Consider the following 20,441-nt stretch of genomic DNA (forward strand, 5'->3'; position numbering starts at 1 on the left):
TACACGCTGCACCCGTAAAGCCAACAGCATTGTGAAGGACCCCACACACCCCTCATACAAACTCTTCTCCCTCCTGCCATCTGGCAAAAGGTACCGAGGCATTCGGGCTTTCACAACCAGACTGTGCAACAGTTTCTTCCCCCAAGCCATCAGACTCCTCAATACTCAGCGTCTAGACTGACATCTACATCATTTATTATTATATTGTAATTTGTCCTCTACTGTGCCTATTATCTTGTTTATTATTTATTGTACTGCCCTGCACTGTTTTGTGCACTTTATGTAGTCCTAGGTAGGTCTGTAGTCTAGTAACACACATAAAAGTTGCTGGTGAACGCAGCAGGCCAGGCAGCATCTCTAGGAAGCGGTACAGTTGACGTTTCGGGCCGAGACCCTTCGTCAGGACAAGCATCAAGCCCTGACAAAGGGTCTCGGCCCGAAACGTCAACTGTACCTCTTCCTAGAGATGCTGCCTGGCCTGCTGCATTCACCAGCAACTTTTATGTGTGTTGCTTGAAATTCCAGCATCTACAGATTTCCTCATGTTTGCGTCTGTAGTCTAGTGTAGTTTTTGTGTTGTCTTCCGTAGTCTAGTGTGACCTTGTGTTGTGTCAGTTAGTCTAGTGTAGTTTTGTGTTGTTTCATGTAGCACCATGGTCCTGGAGGAACGTTGTTTCACTTTACTGTGTACTGTACCAGCAGTTTATGGTCGAAATGACAACAAAAAGCGATTTGACTTGGAATAGGCCCTTCCGCCCCTTCGAGCCACGCTGCCCAGCAACACCCCGATTTAATGTTAGCCTAATCACAGGACAGTTTACAATGACCAATTAACCTACCAGCCAGTAGGTCTTTAGACTGTGGGAGGAAACCAGAGCACTCAGAGGAAACCGCGTGGTGATGGGGAGAACATACAAACTCCTTAAGGGTAGTGGCGGAATTGAACCCAGGTCACCTGTACTGTAAAACAAAGTGCTAACCACTATGCTACTGCACTGAGAAAGGAAGTGTTAATGTATGAGGAGCATTTGATGGCTCTGGGCCTGTACTTACTGGAGTTTAGAAGAATGAGGTGGGATCTCATTGAAACCTACAGGCTTAGATAGAGTGGATATGGAGAACGTGTTTCCTTTAATAGAGTGGATATGGAGAGCGTGCTTCCTTTAATGGTGGAGTCTAGGACCAGAGGGCATAGCCTCAGAATAAAAGGATGTCCATTTAAAACGGATATGCGGAGGAATTTTTTTTAGCTGGAGGGTAGTGAATCTGTGCAATTTATTGCCACAGACCACTATGGAAGCTAAGCCATTTGGTATATTTAAAGTGGAGGTTGATAGGTTCTTGATTAGTCAGGATATCAAAAATTACAGGGAGAAGGCAGAGCAATGAGGTTGAGAGGCATAATAAATTAGCCATGATGGAATGGCAGAACATTCAATGGGCTGAATGGTCTAATTTTGTTCCTATATCTCATGGTCTTATGGTCATATTCTCCTCATGTGCACCAGTAGATATGCTTCTAGCACTAGATGGGATTTGTTTTTGTTTAACTCACTTTTATCAAGCTTTTTTGGTCATTAATTTTTTTCCAGATTCAGGATTGACTCCTTGTGGCATCAATTCAGATATTGATCTCTTTAGACTCCACCTCTTACTGGCACAACATCTTGGGGCTTGGAAGCTTCCTGAATTCCTGAGCATGTAGTGCCTCTTGGCAAGAAGCAAATGTGTTCTAGAGAAAAAATAATTGAAAAGGAGGAAATGACTGAACAAAAAAAGGAACTTAGCATAATGACAGTACTTTGGAACAATGGTACAGTGATAGAACTGTTAAATATAGTCTGACATGTTTCTGCTAACAATCTCAAAGTAGTGCAATGTTATGCTTCAAATTGGAGAGCATTTTGGTGAATTGATTTGTTATTGTCTCATGTACAATGAAAAGGTGCAATGAAAAGCTTGTCTTGCATACTATTCATAAAGACCAATTTATTACAACAGTGCATTGAGGAAATACGAGGTAAAACAATCATAGAGTACAGAATGAAGTACCGGTATTACATCTACAGAGAAAGTATGGAGCGGGTGGACAATAAGGAGGTAGAGTAATTTCAAGGATCTAGCTTATCATACTAGGGAACCATTCAATAGTCTTTTGACAGTGGGTAGAAGCTGCTTTTGAGTCCTGTGGTATGTGATTTCAGGCTTTTTTATCTTCTACTCAATGGGAGAGAAGAGAGAATCGTCAGGGGTAGATGCAGTCTTTCATTATTCTGGCTGCTTTACCAAGGTGGCAAGAAGTATAGGCAAAGTCCATGGGGGAAAGGTTGGTTTCATGATCTGCTGAGCTGTGTCCACAGCTATCCACAGTTTCTTGCAGTCGCAGCAGAGCAATTGTCATATCAAATCATGATGCACCTAGGTAGGATGCTTTCCTGTAGTGTAACAGTTAGCAAAATGCTTTACAATGCCTGTGATCAGAGTTCGATTCCTACCATTGTCTGTAAGGAGTTTGTACATTCTTCCCGTGACTATGTGAGTTTCTTCTGGGTGCTCCAGTTTCCTCCCATATTCCAAAGATGTACGGATTAGTAAAGGTTGTTAGGTTGTGAACATATGTTGGCTCCAGAAGCTTGGCAATCCTTACGGGCTGAACCCAACACATTCTCAGATTGTATTTGTCGTTACCGCAAATGACGCACTTCACTGTATGCTTCAGTGTTTTGATGCACGTGGCAAATAAAGTTAATCTTTAAAGCTTTCTGTACTGCATGGATTAAAGTTGTTTAGAGTCAGTTTGGACTTGCCAGATGGCTTTAGCCTCCTGAGGAAGTAGTGGCACAGCTGTGCTTTCTTGGCCATGCCGTCAACATTTTGGTGATGTTTATTCCTGGGAACTTGAAGCTGTTGGTCCTCTCAGCCTCAGCATTTTTGATGTAAACGGGAGCATGTGCACTGCCTTCCTTCTTAAAGTCAATGAACAGCTGTTTTGTTTCGCTGAAATTGAGGGAAATGTTATTGTTATGAAACTATATCGCTAGGCTGTCTGTATCCTTCCAGTGCTCTGACTCATTGTTATTTGAGATACAGCCACCATAATGGTATCATCTGCAAACTTGCAGGTGGACCTAGAACAGAATCTGGCCACATACGTAGTCATGAGTAGAGTATGGGGCTGAGGAGCCTTGTTGGGCAGCAGTATTGAGAATAGTTGTCGCTGCCTATCCTTACTGATTGCCGTCTGTTGACCAGGAAGTCAAGGATCCAGTTGCAAAAGGAGGTATTGATTCCCAGTTTTATGAGTTTGGGGATGAGTTTGCATGGGATTTTAGTATTGAAGGCAGAGCTATAGTCAATAAATAATAGTCTAACATAGTTGTCTTTACTGTTCAAATGCTCCAGAAATGAGTATGGGGTCAAAGAGATAGTGTCTATTCTAGACTTGTTTTGGTGGTGGTGAAATGCAGTGGTGTAGGTTTTCTGAACAGCTGGAGTTAATGCTTGCCATGACCAGCTCCTGAGAACACTAAATGATGGCAGATGGCAGAGCCACAAGGCAGTGATCATTAAGGCATGTTACCTTGTTATTGTTAGGTACCTGGATGATAGTGGTCTTCTTAAAGCAGATGGAAAAGTCAGACTGAGACAGGGAAAAGTTAAAAATATCTGCAAATACCTCCTCCTTATGATCTGTGCAGGATTTAAGAACACAGTCAGGGGTACCATCCTTGCCAGTTGTTTTCTGTGGGTTCACACTCCAGAAAACTGAATTTACATTACATTCCAACCCCTTCCTGTTCAAAATGTCTAGGATGTGTTAAGCTCATCTGGAAGGAATGTACTGTTGTCAGTGGTGGCACCTGACTTTGCTTTGCAGCCTGTTATAACTTGCAAGCCCTGCTAGAACTGATGGCTGGTCTAAAACTCAACTTTGGTCTGGGGTTGTCTCTTAGCATCCCTGATAGCTTTATAAAGTTTGTGGTTTGATTTCTTGTAAAGGTCAAGGTTACCTGATTTGAATGCCACAGTCTTACACTTCAGTAGGGAGTGGATCTCCCAGTTTATCATGTTTGAGAAAACCTAGCTGTCCTCTCATGTTCTACCAATAAAACATTTATCTGCTCGCATGTATTTATTTTGTTGTAGTAAAGAGTTAAAAAATATTCATCTATAACTATTATTATGATATTTTTATGGAGATTATATTTTACAAATCTATGTCAATATTTTCCTATTTAACGTTCTGGGGAAAAGATAAAGTCTACAAAATCTTGCCTTAAAATTATTGCTTTATTTGGACAACTGTATGTGTGAGTAGGAATGAATGTGACAGGAACAGTTTGTGCAAGACATAATGCAAATGTAAACTGAGATTATTCTATGAGAAGTTTATGAAAGTAAAATGTGACTATTTCATTGATTTGAACAGTTTCTAAAATTAAGTAGTATAAATTGCTTAACTTCCTTCATTATTCTAGTGAAATCTACATTATAAGTTATGTGTTTTGGAAAAATAATGAAATAGTAATAGTGGAAGTCCTCAAACATACTCAGTTGTGTGGTTAACATTGTTAAAAGCTAAGAATTAATAGCAAGTTGATATTTTGTAAGTATTTCATTCCAGATATAATAAACTAATTTGCTTCAAGAAAAGCTATTGTACAGTGATGATTATGTAAGTGGAAAAGTGGGAAAAAACATGGATGCCAGTAAACTGAAAATGCTGGAAATACACAGCATGCCAGACAGTTTTTATGAGAAGGAAAACAAAATTATCATTTCAGGATCAGTGACTTTTTTTTTAGAATCTTTCTTTGGTTCATAAATTCTGATGGAAAGTCATTTTCTCGAAATATTAGCTTGATTTATCCCACTTTTGATGCTGCCTGACCCACTGGTATTTGATGTCATGATTACATAAATGTTTCTTTGAATTCTACAACTTCAGGCCATGTAGAATCAAGGCATTGTGAAGCTGTCAGTTTAAGCTCATTGAGTGACATGTCAGTTTGCAAATCCAATGGGCTGATGCTCATTTTTTAAAATTTTATTTCTTAGTTCTTTTTTGGCAAGGTAGATACAGTGTATGCTGAAGGGTTTTGGCCCAGAATGTCGACTCATTATTCCTTTCCATAAATGGTGCATGACATGCTGAATTCCTTCAGCATTTTGTGGATGTTACTCTGGATTTCCAGCATCTGGAGAATCTCTGTGATTACCAAATATTATGTCAGCTTATAATTTTAGCTATCTCTTACTGATCCAGAGTTTTTGCTACTGATATAATAGGTAAAAAATATTGAAACAGCTTCTTTAGATGCTATACCTTACCATCACAAATTGCTCAATAACTGCTATTGATGGTTAAAGGGAATTACTCCTTGTTTCTGAGAAAATCCAAATGAAAACTTGCAGCTTAGGGATGTGAGATACAATCCAAATTTCAGTTGAAACTTGCGTGTACTTCTTTGGAGTGTGAAATTGGTGTACTCAGCAGATACAGTATTGAAATTTTGAAAATGAGGACTCTTTTGGTGCAGCACTAGTGTGAGTGACATTCACAATACGCTGGAGGAACTCAGCAGGTCGGGCAGCATCCATGGAAACGATCAGTCAGCGTTTCGGGCCGGAATCCTTCGTCAGGACTGAAGAGGGAAGGAGCAGAGGCCCTATCTAATAAGAACCCTTCCCTCTTCAGTCCTGACGAAGGGTTCCGGCCCGAAACGTTGACTGATCATTTCCACGGATGCTGCCCGACCTACCAAGTTCCTCCAGCGTATTGTGAATGTTGCTTTGACCCCAGCGTCTGCAGAGTATTTTATGTTTATTTGTGTGAGTGAAATTGATGACATATGTGAAAGCGTACTTCTTAAATTATATCAAGCATGGATAAGCAAAAATAAGAAATGAAAAACAGCAATAACATAAGAAGATAAGAACTAGGAAAAGGAGTAGGCCATCCTGCTTGTCGAGTCTGTTCTGCCATTCAATAAGATCATGTCTGATCTGACCACGGTCTCATCTCCACCTACTTGCTTTATAAGAACATATCAACAAGAATGGTTGCAAGCTCACTGATGAGCCAAATTGTGTCAAACTAAATATTTTTAAAATTTTGTTCTTGTTTTATCCTTTTCCACCCTTTGAAACATAGTCCTTCACGATTTCCTTTGCTGAATCACAAAGGCTGTAATTATACCACCGGCACATGTTCTGACTGAATTAAATGCTTGTTGTTATTCTGTCTCGTTCATAGTAAAGCCAGCCACAAAGTTAATAGTTTTGTTAGATGCGGACAATTTTTTGTGTCATTAAGTACATTCCACACCGACATGAGAATGATACATTATCTCTTTTTTCTGCCTCCCTATAGAATATATATGTGTCTGCATAACTGCTGAGCTAGGTTCAAGTCTCATCAGTGCATTGGTAAATCTATGACTCAATCTTCAATGGTCAGATTTTAGAATGGGATAAAACTTACAAATATTTTGCATCAATCTGAATCCTTCCTTTGTGTTGTTGCACTGGTCAACTCTAATCCCAAGCCAATAACAATGTTATGATGTTAGCACTTTCTATATATAGCAGTAGGCAGACCAACAAAATTTGGACACCAGATTTCATTGGTTCCCTACAAAGGTATACTATAGGTATATGAAATATTTGTATCTATTGAACCAGAGTATTTGGTCATGAAGGGAGTAAAGTTTGATACTTTATCAAAATCAAATAATGTTTGATACTATCAAAATCCATTTGATAGGAATATACAGAACTGGCAAATAAGATTAATGAAATAGGATAATTATGCTCGCTCAGGTTTTTGGAAAGTATTCTTGGGGAATGTGTATCATTTGTAACACTAGTTGTTGCCTAGATTTACCAACAAGGTATTATTGGCTGCTTTCTTGAATTGATGCAGCCCATGTAGATTAATTTACTTGTCAATTGAATGTATTCTTAGCCAAATGGGAGCATCCTTGGTGACTAAGTCAAGTTTAGTTTTTGCAATTGAATTGCATGGTGACATTCATGCATAATATTCATGCATAATGTGTGCCATGGATTGATCTGCATACAACTTGGCAAGCCCTTTGGTGCCTGTAATTAATAAGAAGTATACACTGATAGCTTGGCAGGTTGAATTCAGGTGCACCATCACTCAGGTCTATGAGAAAGAATGAATTGTTAGCTGATGCCAGTTGGCATTGCTTCTTCTGTTATATTATGCTGATGTGGCCTTAACCAGAAAGAGTGTTGTGATTTAGTTTGTGTAGCTGTTGGTCTAAAAAAAGACACCGGACATGGGTAGATGAGTTGGTTGTCTGAAATAAATTAGATAACATGCCAATTAGGTTACAAACAGGAATGTTCAAGTGAAATTGTGGAATTCAGTATTGAGTCTCAAGGACAGCAACATGTCTAGATGAAAGTTATGGTACTTTTCCTTGAATTTATGTTGTGTTTCATTGCATGGAACAGTGGTGCAGCTGGGAGGACTTCTTCCTTACTAATCTGCTGATTCATGTTCAATTCTTGTGGAGATTGCATGTCTGCTCTGTGACTGCATGGGTTTACATGGGTAGTCAGGCTTCCCAGTGTGTTTGAAAGACATGATGGTTAGTGGGTTAATTGGCCACTGTAAATTGCCCTCAGTTTCTTGTGGGTGGGAATTGATAGGAATGTGGGGAGAATAGACTAGAGCAAGTGAATGAGAATGTTTTGTGAGCTGGCATCAACTCAGTAGGTTGTATCACCCCTGTCTATATTGTAAGGAAATACAAGAAAATTGTAAATATTAGTGTTGGCGGTCAAACTGAGAGAGATCATAGTGAGAATGGATAGGGAATGATGTGACAGATGAGTGTAAGCTCGGGCTCATGGAGGTATTCCACAAAACTATCTTTGGTTTCTCAAATGCATAATCAGGTTAAACTTCCCTTTATTGATGATGATTATTATTATCAGTGTGGAATGAATGTGACTTACCACTTTGCATGATGCAATTGGGAATCTTAACACCGCCGAATTCAATTTAGGAGTATAACTGAGTGGATCATTGCTGTTTACTCGAAAGGAACTTAAAAATTACTTATTTCATTTCTTCATTCCTTTCATTTTAATATCCATAGCCACATTTTGGAGTTAGAATTTATCAAACATGTTTGAGTAATAATAAATATATCTTTACAGGTGGAGAACGAACTTGTGGTGTCCATGAACTTATATGTATCCGCAAAGGTAAGTGAACTGTTCTGGAAGTTAATAATCTTATTATCTGTGCCACATTTGGCAGTGGGGTGTGAGCTAGTGATTGTAGGAAGCAAGCTTTATTGATAAATAAAGCTTTAGTTACATTTGTTGAATGCGTCTTTTAATTTTTGAGACCGATTTTAAATAACAGAAGGGAAAAATGTTATATGTGCTATGCACTAAAAAGATTATGTATCTGATTTCTATAAATTGGATAATAATTTTATTTCACAGTGGAAACTTCTGTGCACTACCTTAATTTATGAACTTAATTTATGCCTTTTGACACGCAAAGTTTAATTGATAAGTCGCTTCTACCTTTTCAGTTTTTGGTTTTCCTGGAGCGATCTTGATTTGAGATAAGAATGAAAAATGACAGGGCCACTAGTAAACATCTCTCTTGATACTCATTATGACTGACTTTAATGGAAAGATATGGGTAAAATTATTGTTGGCATGTCAACACCCTACAAATGGGGATAATCAGTAGGCACTGTAACTCAACTATTTCTTTTGATGGAATATTTTTAAATGAGTCAACTATTCTCTGTAACTGTTTATCTTACTTAGGGTCTGAGCAGAATAGGCCCTTATGTCCCTTTGAACCACACCATCCAGCAACTCCCAATTTAAGCCTAGTCTAATCATGGGACAATTTACAATGACCAGTTAACCTACAAACCAGTACGTCTTTGGATTTGAAAGGAAACTGGAGGACCCAGAGAAAACCCAAGCATTCCACAGTGAGGATGTACTGACTCTCCTTACAGATGATGTCTGAATTGAACTCCAATGCCCCAAGCTCTAATAGCATCACACGAACCACTACATTATCGTGGAGTGCTGCCCCAGTCTCTCACCCCAACTTTAGTATCACTGATTTTGCTTAATTGAAACAATGGCATTAAATTTTATTACAGAGGTTTCATCACAAAAAGGATCAAAATATTCCATCAATGCAACTGGTTACATAATTCTAAACCAGACATTGCACCATCAGAGGTTTATTATTGTCACAAGTGTCAAGATATACCGTTTGCGTACCAGATCGTTCCATACATACAAAGCACATTGAAGTAGTACAAAATGGTCAAAAAACAGAATGCAGAATACAGTGTCACATTTACAGAGAAAATGCAGTTTAGGGAAACAAATAAAGTGGAAAGGCCCTGGCAAGATAGACTGAGAGATAATAAGAGTCCAGCTTTATTGTACAAATGGTTCATTGAAGGATGTTGTAACAGTGGATAGAAGCTTTTATTGAGCTTAGGTTCTAAGGTGGTATGTGCTCTTAAACTTTTGTATCTTCTGACTCATGGCAAGAGGAAGAAGGGTAAACGGTCAGGTTGGGAGGGGTCCTTGATTATGTTGGCAGCTGCTCTGAGGCAGCAGGAAACATAGACAAGATCAATAGAGGGGAAGATGGTTTTGGTTAAAAGCCTGGGCTATGTTCACATCTCTCTGCAATTTGTGGTGAATCTGTAAAAAAACTGGTGAGGATCATCGGAAACAAATTAATATTTTCTTGTCTGGAGAACCCATCAAATAAAAGTTCAGGCATGTCAAGATTGAAGTAAGTTGCAGAAACCTGTAAAATTAGTCAGCTCCATCATGAGTGCTAGCCTCCATAGTATCCAAGATATCTTGAAGGAGTGGTGTCTTAGGAAGGCGGCATCCATTATTAAGGAGCCCCACCACCCAGGACATGCCCTCTTCTCATTGTTACCATCAGGAAGGAGGTACAGAAACCTGAAGCTACACAGCGATTCAGAAACAGTTTCTTCCTGTCTGCCATCTGATTTCTAACTGGACATTGAACCCATTACATCACTACTTTTTTATTTCTGTTTTTTGTACTACTTATTTGAACTTAACTATTTAATAGACATGTATATCTTGCTGTAATTCAGTTATTTTTCTCCAGATTTACTTATCATGTATTTCGTTGTACTGTTACCGTAAAGTTAACGAATTTCATGACATCTGCTGGTGATATTAAACCTGATTCTGACTTCCTAGCAACACACATAAAAGTTGCTGGTGAACGCAGCAGGCCAGGCAGCATCTCTAGGAAGAGGTGCAGTCGACGTTTCAGGCCGAGACCCTTTGTCAGGACTAACTGAAGGAAGAGTGAGTAAGGGATTTGAAAGTTGGAGGGGGAGGGGGAGATCCAAAATGATAGGAGAAGACAGGAGGGGGAGGGATGGAGCCAAGAGCTGGACAGGTGATTGGCAAAAGGGATACGAGAGGGTCATGGGACAGGAGGTCCGGGAAGAAAGACAAGGGGGGGGGCGGACCCAGAGGATGGGCAAGGGGTATATTCAGAGGGACAGAGGGAGAAAAAGGAGAGTGAGAGAAAGAATATGTGTATAAAAATAAGTAACAGATGGGGTATGAGGGGGAGGTGGGGCATTAGTGGAAGTTAGAGAAGTCGATGTTCATGCCATCAGGTTGGAGGCTACCCAGACGGAATATAAGGTGTTGTTCCTCCAGCCTGAGTGTGGCTTCATCTTTACAGTAGAGGAGGCTGTGGATAGACATGTCAGAATGGGAATGGGATGTGGAATTAAAATGTGTGGCCACTGGGAGATCCTGCTTTCTCTGGCGGACAGAGCGTAGATGTTCAGCAAAGCGGTCTCCCAGTCTGCGTCGGGTCTCGCCAATATATAAAAGGCCACAGCGGGAGCACCGGACGCAGTATATCACCCCAGCTGACTCACAGCTGAAGTGTTGCCTCACCTGGAAGGACTGTTTGGGGCCCTGAATGGTGGTAAGGGAGGAAGTGTAAGGGCATGTGTAGCACTTGTTCCGCTTACACGGATAAGTGCTAGGAGGGAGATCAGTGGGGAGGGATGGGGGGGACGAATGGACAAGGGAGTTGTGTAGGGAGCGATCCCTGCAGAATGCAGAGGTGGGGGGAGGGAAAGATGTGCTTAGTGGTGGGATCCCGTTGGAGGTGGCTCATTCCTAGCTTGCCTGTGAGCATCACTCAGGGTGCTGTTCTGGGTTCCATTTTGCTTACACCTGAATTGAATGGTTTCTCTAAGCTGAACCATTGTGGTAGGGAATTATGCAGTTTTTCTGAGGAGTGCTTAATTTCTTGAGACATTGTTTGATGTTGTTGTTACATTGAAGCCTTGGCTTTCCCCTGCCCCACAGCTGGGGTTATTGGGTTGGCTATAGAGCATAGCACTGATGGACCATTTAATGGCAAGCATGTCATGTATTATTGGTAGCAAATCCTCTGAATATTCTTCTTCATTGTATGAAGAGAAAACTGGTTATATCAAGAATCTTAAGTTTCCTCTGTTTGTAAGTCATAGAACAGATAGTTGTAGAACAAAGGTAAAGCACTGCTAATGCTGGAAATAGAAAGTAAAAATAAGAACATCAGAAATAGAAACTTAGAAAACTTACAGCACAATACAGGCCCTTTGGCCCACAAAGCTGTGCCGAACATGTCCTTACTGTAGAAATTACCTAGGGTTACCCATAGCCGTCTATTTTTCTGAGCTCCATGTACTGTCCAGGAGTCTCTTAAAAGATCCTATTGTGTCCGCCTCCACCACAGTTGCCGGCAACCCTTTCCACACACTCACCACTCTCTGAGTAAAAGAATTTACCCCTGACATCTCCTCTATACCTACTTACAAGCACCTTAAAACTGTGCCCTCTCGTGCTTGACATTTCAGCCTTACAAAAAAGCCTCTGACTATGCACACAATCAATGCCTCTCAGCATCTTTTATACACCTCTATCAGGTCACCTCTCAGCCTCCGTTGCTCCAAGGGAAAAAGGCTGAGTTCACTCAACGTATTCTCACAAGGCATGCTCCCCAATCCAGGCAACATTCTTGTAAATCTCCTCTGCACCCTTTCTATGGTTTCCACATCCTTCCTATAGTGAGGTGACCAGAACTGAGCACAGTACTCCAAGTTGGGTCTGACCAGGGTCCTATATATCTGCAACATTACCTCTCGGCTCCTAAACTCAATCCCATGATTGATGAAGGCCAATGCACCGTATGCTTTCTTAACTACAGAGTCAACCTGTGCAGCAGCTTTGAGTGTCCTATGGACTTGGACCCCAAGACCCCTCTGATCCTCCACACTGCCAAGAGTCTTACCATTAATACTATATTCTGTCATCATATTTGACCTACCAAAATGAACCACCTCACACTTATCTGGGTTGAACTCCATCTGCCACTTCTCAGCCCAGTTTTGCATCCTATCAATGTCCCGCTGTAACCTCTGACAGCCCTCCATACTATTCACAACACCCCCACCCTTTGTGTCATCAGCAAATTTACTAACCCATCCCTCCAGTTCCTCATCCAGGTCATTTATAAAAATCATGAAGAGTAGGGGTCCCAGAACAGATCCCTGAGGCACACCACTGGTCACTGACCTCCATGCAGAAAGTGATCCGTCTGCAACCACTCATTGCCTTCTATGGGCAAGCCAGTTCTGGATCCACAAAGCAATGTCCCTTGGATTCCATGCCTCCTTACTTTCTCAATAAGGCTTGCATGGGGTACCTTGTCAAATGCCTTACTGAAATCCATATACACTACATCTACTGCTCTATGTTCATCAATGTGTTTAGTCACATCCTCAAAAAATTCAATCAAGCTCGTAAGGCACAACTTGTCTTTGACAAAGCCATGCTGACTATTCCTAATCATCTCGAAATGTTCATAAATCCTGCCTCTCAGGATTTTCTCCATCAGTTCACCAACCACTGAAGTAAGACCCAATGGTCAATAATTTCCTGGGCTATCCCTACTCCCTTTCTTGAATAAGGGAACAACATCCGCAACCCTCCAATCCTCTGGAACCTCTCCCATCCTCATTGATGATGCAAAGATCATTGCCAGAGGCTCAGCAATCTCCTCCCTCACCTCCCACAGTAGCCTGGGGTGCATCTCGTCTGGTCTCGGTGACTTATCCAACTTGATGCTTTCCAAAATCAGTAGCACAGCCTCATTCTTAATATCGACGTGCTCAAGCTTTTTAGTCCACTGCAAATTATCCCTACAATCACCAAGATCCTTTTCCGTAGTGAATACTAAAGTAAAGTACTCATGAAATACCTCTGCTATCTCCTCCGGTTCCATGCATACTTTTCCACTGACACACCTGATTGGTCCTATTCTCTCAGATCTTATCCTCTTGCTCTTCACATATTTGTAGAATGCCTTGGAGTTTTCCTTAATCCTGTCGGCCAAGGCTCATGGCCCCTTCTGGCTCTCCTAATTTCTGTCTTAAGCTCCTTCCTGCTGGCCTTATTATCTTCTAGATCTCTATCTAATTTTTTGAACCTTTCGTAAGCTCTCCTTTTCTTCTTGACTAGATTTACAACAGCCTTTGTACACCACAGTTACTGTACCCTACCATCCTTTCCCTGTCTCATTGGAACGTACCTATGCAGAACTCCATGCAAATATTCCCTGAACATTTGTCACATTTCTCTGTACATTTCCCTGAGAACATCTGTTCCCAGTTTATGCTTCCAAGTTCCTGCCTGATAGCCTCATATTTCCCTTTACTCCAATTAAACGCTTTCTTATCTTGTCTGTTCCTATCCCTCTCCCATTGTGACCACTATCTCCAAAATGCTCTTCCACTGAGCAGTTCAATTCCCAATACCAGATCAAGTACAGCCTCTCCTCTTGTAGGCTTATCTACATGTTGTGTCAAGAAACCTTCCTGAACACACCTAACATGCTGCACCCCATCTAAACCCCTCGCTCTAGGGACATGCCAATCGATATTTAGGAAATTAAAATCTCCCACCACGACAAACCTGTTATTATTACACCTTTCCAGAATCTTGTCTCCCTAACTGCTCCTTGATGTCCCTGTTACTATTGGGTGGTCTATAGAAAACACCGAGTAGAGTTATTGACCCCTTCTTTTTCCTAACTTCCACCCACAGAGACTCCATAGACAATCCCTCATGTCTTCCTCCTTTTCTACGGCTGTGACACTATCTCTGATCAACAGTGCCGCACCCCCACCTCTTTTGCCTCCCTCCTTGTCCTTTCTGAAATATCTAAAGCCTGTCACTGGAAGTAACCATTCCTGCCCCTGAGCCATCCAAGTCTCTGTAATGGCCACTACATCATAGCTCCAAGTACTGATCCACGCTCTAAGCTCATCCACTTTGTTCATAATACTCCTTGCATTAAAATAGACACATCTCAAACCTTCTGCCTACCCTTCCTCTCACACTGTCTCCAAGCTTTCTCTATTTGTGAGCCAACCATCTCTTCCTCTGTCTCTTCAGTTTGGTCCCCACCCCGCAAGTTTAAACTCTTCCCAATAGCCCTATCAAACCTCACCACCAGGATATTGGTCTCCCTGAGATTCAAGTGCAACCCATCCTTTTTGTAAAGGTCACTCCTGCCTCAAAAGAGGTCCCAATGATCCAGAAATCTAAATCCCTGCCCCCTGCTCCAATCCCTCTGCCACGCATTTATCCTCCACCTCATTCTATTCCTATTCTCACTGTCACATGGCACAGGCAGTAATCCCAAGATTATTACCTTTGAGGTCCTGCTTCTCAACTTCCTTCCTAACTCCCTGTAGTCTGCTTTCAGGACCTCCTCCCTTTTCCTGCCTACGTCGTTGGTACCAATATGTACCACGACCTCTGGTTGTTCTCCTTCCCACTTCAGGATATCGTGGTCATGATCAGAAACATCCCAGACTCTGGCACCTGGGAGGCAAACTACCATCCGTGCTTCTTTCCTGCATCCACAGAATTGCCTGTCTGATCCCCTAACTATAGAGTCCCCTGTCACTGCTTCCATCCTCTTCCTTTCCCTACCCTTCTGAGCCACGGGGGTGCTCTCTAGGCATGGCCATTGTTGCTTCCCCCAGGTAGGCCGTTTCCCCCCCCCAACAGTACTCAAGCAGGAGTACTTATTGTCAAGGGGTACAGCCATGGGGGTGGTCTCTAGCCTCTGACTCCTGCCCTTCCCTCTCCTGACTGTTACCCACTTACCTGTCTCCCGAGGCCCTGTTGTGACTTCCTGCCTATAGCTCCTCTCAGTCACCTCGTCACTTGCCCTGACCAAACGAAGGTCATCGGGTTGCATCTCCAGTTCCCTAATGCGGTCCCTATGGAGCTGCAGCTTGATGCACCTGGCACAGATGTGGCTGTCCAGGAGGCTGGGAGTCTCCTAGACTTCTCACATCTGACACTGAGCACAGAACATTGGCCTCACACACATTCTTCCTGTTTGTATTCTACACAGGCAACCTACGTCGCCTCGACACATTATCGCCAAAGCTCCGTTGAGGCAAAGCCTTCCTACTCTGTCTCTCTCTACTCCAGTGCCAGCTCTATAAAGCTGTCTCCTTTTAAACTCTTCTCACTGTTTTAACTGGCTGACGTCCACGCACTTGCATAGTCATGTTCCGATCAAACTGCTGAAGAAATAATCATTTATAGATCACAATATCTTTGGAAGGAGATATAATTAATATTTCAGATTGACACTAAGCCCATTGTGGCACTCTGGCTTAATATGTATGTATTTATTGGTGCCGAATTGTTGAGCTGTTACAGTGGATTTCATTTACCCTGGACCCAGTGTGTATGAACCATATTGAATAATATCTCACCACAAGTAGTTAGAAAAAGGCCATTTGGTACATTGATGCTGAAAAACAGACTCAAAACAAAATCAACCAAAAACGTGAGAGAGAAATTCTGAAAAATTCCCTTGGTCTCTCAAAGGCAATAAAAACCAGAAGATAATAATCATGAGATACATTATTCCACATCTTTTCCATCTTTTGTGCTGAGCAGTATTGGCATCTTCCAGCTTTCTTTCCAATGTTTTTAATACAGAAGGATAATTAGTCCAAACATAAATTACATCTGTCCCATTTCCTTCCCTTCAGCTCTCAGCCCCTTCTCCACCCAGAATAAGGAAAGGGTTCTCTCCGTTCTTATCTTCCAATCCACCAACCTCCATGTTCAATAGATCACTCTCTATTATTTCCACAACTGTCAACTGGATGTCACCAGCACAGATACCTTTATCTCATCTTCCATTTTGGTATTTTGAAGAGATCTTTTCTTTTCTGGTTCACTTTTCATCTTTGCCATCACCCATTTCCTTTTTTCTTTGGGACGACCACGCAACCACCTGAGGGACTTTAATCACCTGCTCTATTTGTTTTTGTTCACCTCCACAATCCATGGTCCCAAGTAATTACCTTCTAAGAGAAATAATGATTCACTTGCACCATCTTCAACTGAGTGTACTGCATCCAGTGTACATAATCACGAAATACAAATAGGGTGACTACTTTGCCAAACACCTCTATTCAGATTGCAACAGTGACCTGAATTTTTCAATTGCTTGTCATTTTAATTCTCCATTCTACTCTCACTCTGATCATTGTTGCTAACCCCTTACACTGTTTTACTGAAAGCCAATTAAGATTGACATCTCATCTTTGCCACTGGGGCTCATCACTGAATTCAGTGAATTTTTAGATAAACGGCATTTCCTGTTAGTATCAGTACTGACCATTTTATGTGTCAGAGCAGAATGCTGGAGCTTGCGAGCAGACTGGGTGGAATCAGGTTGGTGGTGGCATAAAGTTAAGCAGATCACATAGACAATCAAGGTAGCCTCAGAATAATTAGCAGGTGGAGTTTTTTATTAAGAGAAGTGGTTGGGGCAAATAATATGTATGCATTTAAATTAAACAGATGATGATAAAGATATTGAAGAAAGAAATATTGAAGTGGATAGATGAATAGGTTTGATTAGGGCATAAAGAGCTGCATGAACTTGTTGGTTCAACTGACCTGTTTTTGTGCTATAAAAAGATGTCACAATGTGACCTATAATTGATGTGGCTCTTATTACAAAAGTACAGCAGCTGAAGATTTTAAACCAAACCAGAGAATCCCAGTGGAAAATTAGCTATCACAATATTTTAATGGGTGGAATGTTAGAAATTTACCTCTACATATTTTGCAAGATTGATTATTTAATTAAATTACCACACACATTTTAACAGTTGTGAAATCCAAAAAAAAGCTTGCAGTCACAATAATTTACAATCACAACAAAGTTACGTCCCATTATGTCTTTCAATATAGGTTTTTAAATATAATCATATTCTTTAATGGTTTCTGAACATCATCTTGTGTTACTCATACTTATTTGATTCACCTTTCAAGTTTTAATTTTTATTTTTAAATGACTCCATGCTTTTCATGATGTTTTAATTTTCATGTACTTAAAGGGACTGAACTGCTGTCTTAATAGTCCAGTTTCTGCCAGAGTGCAGATCAGAAATCCAACTCTAAATTCTGAACTAATATCAGCAGTATATGGTTAATGTGAGTTGTGCAACACCATTGAACTCTTCTGTATGAAGTGATAGCTAATATTATGTATTATAAAAGCTGATGACAATTCAAGAGAGACCATTGATGCTGCAGGTCGTCAAACTGTTATTTTTCACTATAACTTTCGAATGGTAAGAAACGGAAGTAATATGTGCAAATCAAAGCCCATCACTCTACTTGTTGACTACGTAGACTTTTTAAATTCTCTTAGTCTTTTAAATCTCTGTCTTCGGTTCTCATCCATTCTTTTGGCCTTTATCCTTATAAACTACCGTATCAATTCTTTAAAAATATTTTTGATCTCATCTCATTTATTTATGAAGGTGTGGACATTTTTTTACCCCTTTTTTGTAGTATTAACATAGAATTTAAGGTCCCCTTGTGAAGATTGTATTAAAAGCAAGAGCTTCATTTTGAAAGTTCACTATGTTGTTGGGTTGTCTTGTTGATTGCCCTGCTGAAAGTGATGATATTGATTTCAGCACTTTATTCCCTGTTGTCATATTAAAAGTTCTCACACCTATCACCAAATAACACAACAGGTGTGATTTTTGTTGGAAGCTCTCATAGTGACATACAAGCTTCACTCTTGCAGCCACTCAAGAATATTGGTACTGAATGAATGGATATGAATGGGTATGAACAGGCAGTGATGAGGTGTTTTACAAGGAAATCAATGGTACCTGGCCGGGCTAGTAGAGAACAGAGACCACAGGAAGCATATTGATCTTCAAGGAGGCACTGAGACCTTCCAGGGTTAAGGTCAGGTACTTGTTATAGGAAATGACCAGTGATGCCTCCATGAGGACATTGTCTGAATGCCAGCATTTTGGGAAAGCCTGCAACACAGGTCCAATACTGCTTGCTTCAATGAACTGAAGACAAAAGAGGAAAATCTTTTCCTCTGTTTTGATAATTGGGTGACTTCCTTCATGCAAATTTAAGCATGCAAGTGAATAGGGGTATCAGTTGAATGGTCCTGAGTTGAAGCTCCAAGTAACTCCAGTGTTGCCTTCATGGACAAAATCATCAAGATACATATGTGAGGTAGTAGTTGAGGTCTTAGAGGACACAAATATCAATGAGGACAGTGTGTAGTTTAAGTGTTTCTTTAAATAATATAGTTTCAGTCTACTGCCCTTGCAGTGCATATATACAAAGCTGTTCAGTGAGTTAATGTGTCAGGGCACTCCGTTTGCTTACCTACAATCTTCCTTTACATACAGATTCTACTCTCACAGGGTCTGAAATGACTTGGGTGCCTGTTCTCCAGGACATTACTCTTAAATGTGCTCTCAGTGAGCTGTTGAACACCACTGAGGCAGACTTCACCGCCCACCCCCCTCATGATCCAACCCAGCTTTAGTCATTGGCATAAGGTGCATTGTGTCAACCATTGCACTGTTCACATATCTTATTTGCACGGAAGATGTCTAGGAGAATTCTCAGCAGAAGAGTCAAGTGGGAGAATCACATCAGCTATGTCTTTAAGATGTGAATGACCACCTGCAGCTTCAGGAGTTGGGATTTCATCCCTGTTGTTGTGAGTATGGTTGCGCTCAAAGAGGGTTGGCACGGGTAAACAGAGGTCCCCTGCTATTAACTCCATGACAAATCCATTGGCTTTTCTTCTGGCACTTTAGATGTTTCAGAATAAGTCTTTATAGTGCATGGGAACCAGACCTTGAATACTGAATGTGTCAAAGAATGTTGACTTTGTCAATGACATATTGCTCTGATCATCCGATATCATACAGGCCTTTATTTTTTGCTCAGGATGTCCTTTCGGGTAGGTGCTGTTAGACATATTTTAGAGCAGGATTTGCCTTGCAACCCTCATATGCATACCCTGTGTATGAGGAAGTAGCTACATCTGATGGATGCTCAGCCTTGCTACGGGTGTGCTGGAACCAGTCATAGCCCAGGGCTCTGGGCCCTGAATGAAGTGCTCATATGTGCTGGACACTGTTGCACTCGGTGCATTGTATAATAACTTTACAGTCCTTTGCTTGGTGTGGTGTTGAAGTGCAACACTTGAAACATATTGAGTGCTCCTTCAGAAAGCATCACCAGTCTGTAAGCAGTTTCTCTCTGAATCTCTGCGTTTCTTTAAGGTATGAGGTTTCTTATGGACAGGGCATTGTCTATCAGGGCTCATGACAGAGTTTTCTACTTTGGTTTTGTTGACCATGATAGGGGTTTGATCTTCCATGCTTATGCTGGAGACTTTTCTCTGAATGGTATGTTACCAGAAGTTGAGAGCATAAAACTGGGCCACTTCACATTTTTGTGTGGTGTTAGATGAATTCCACAAAGAATGAAAATGGCAGATAGTGGGCATAATGCATTATTTTATAGTTGAAACCTTTGGTTATCCTTTGTTCTTGAATATTGTTTGGTAGTTTCTCCACTATAGGGTTTATTCCTGTTTCTGTATCAAAAAAACTCAATCCTAGTAGGTAACCCTTGTACTTTTGTGGCTTGTAGTTCTGACAACAGATCTGCAAGCTCAAGTAGCCTCTTGGTTCTTTGTGTGAGAGCATCGGAAAGTTATGAAGTCTACTGAAGAGATTCTTCGATTGCCTCTGGAGAGCCATAGCAATTGTCCAGCCTCTATCACAACATTTGTAACCCAGCAGCTCGATTATTAATGTGAATGTGTATATTTTGATCCTTACGGGTTGCTGTCAAGCTTCCTTGTGTGTTATGTATTGAAAGTAATTTAGAGGGCATTTTGGGTAGGTGACTTACAAGCAAAATAAACTGCTGCACATTCGTTCCTCACCTCTTCGTCTCTCATG

At 41.0% G+C, this 20,441-nt stretch overlaps 1 protein-coding gene across 2 annotated transcripts in view; it reads left to right on the plus strand.

The window, feature by feature from the left end:
- Nucleotides 1-20,441, plus strand: part of LOC134350488 (synaptotagmin-14-like) — a 193,679-nt gene that overhangs the window by 37,408 nt on the left and 135,830 nt on the right. For both annotated transcript variants that reach the window (XM_063055715.1, XM_063055713.1), the window contains one exon: nucleotides 8,197-8,244. In XM_063055715.1, the coding sequence (XP_062911785.1) occupies nucleotides 8,197-8,244 (48 nt within the window). The remainder of the gene's footprint in view (nucleotides 1-8,196; nucleotides 8,245-20,441) is intronic.

This window comes from Mobula hypostoma, chromosome 8 (genome assembly GCF_963921235.1).
Source record: "Mobula hypostoma chromosome 8, sMobHyp1.1, whole genome shotgun sequence".
Taxonomy (NCBI): Eukaryota; Metazoa; Chordata; class Chondrichthyes; order Myliobatiformes; family Myliobatidae; genus Mobula; species Mobula hypostoma.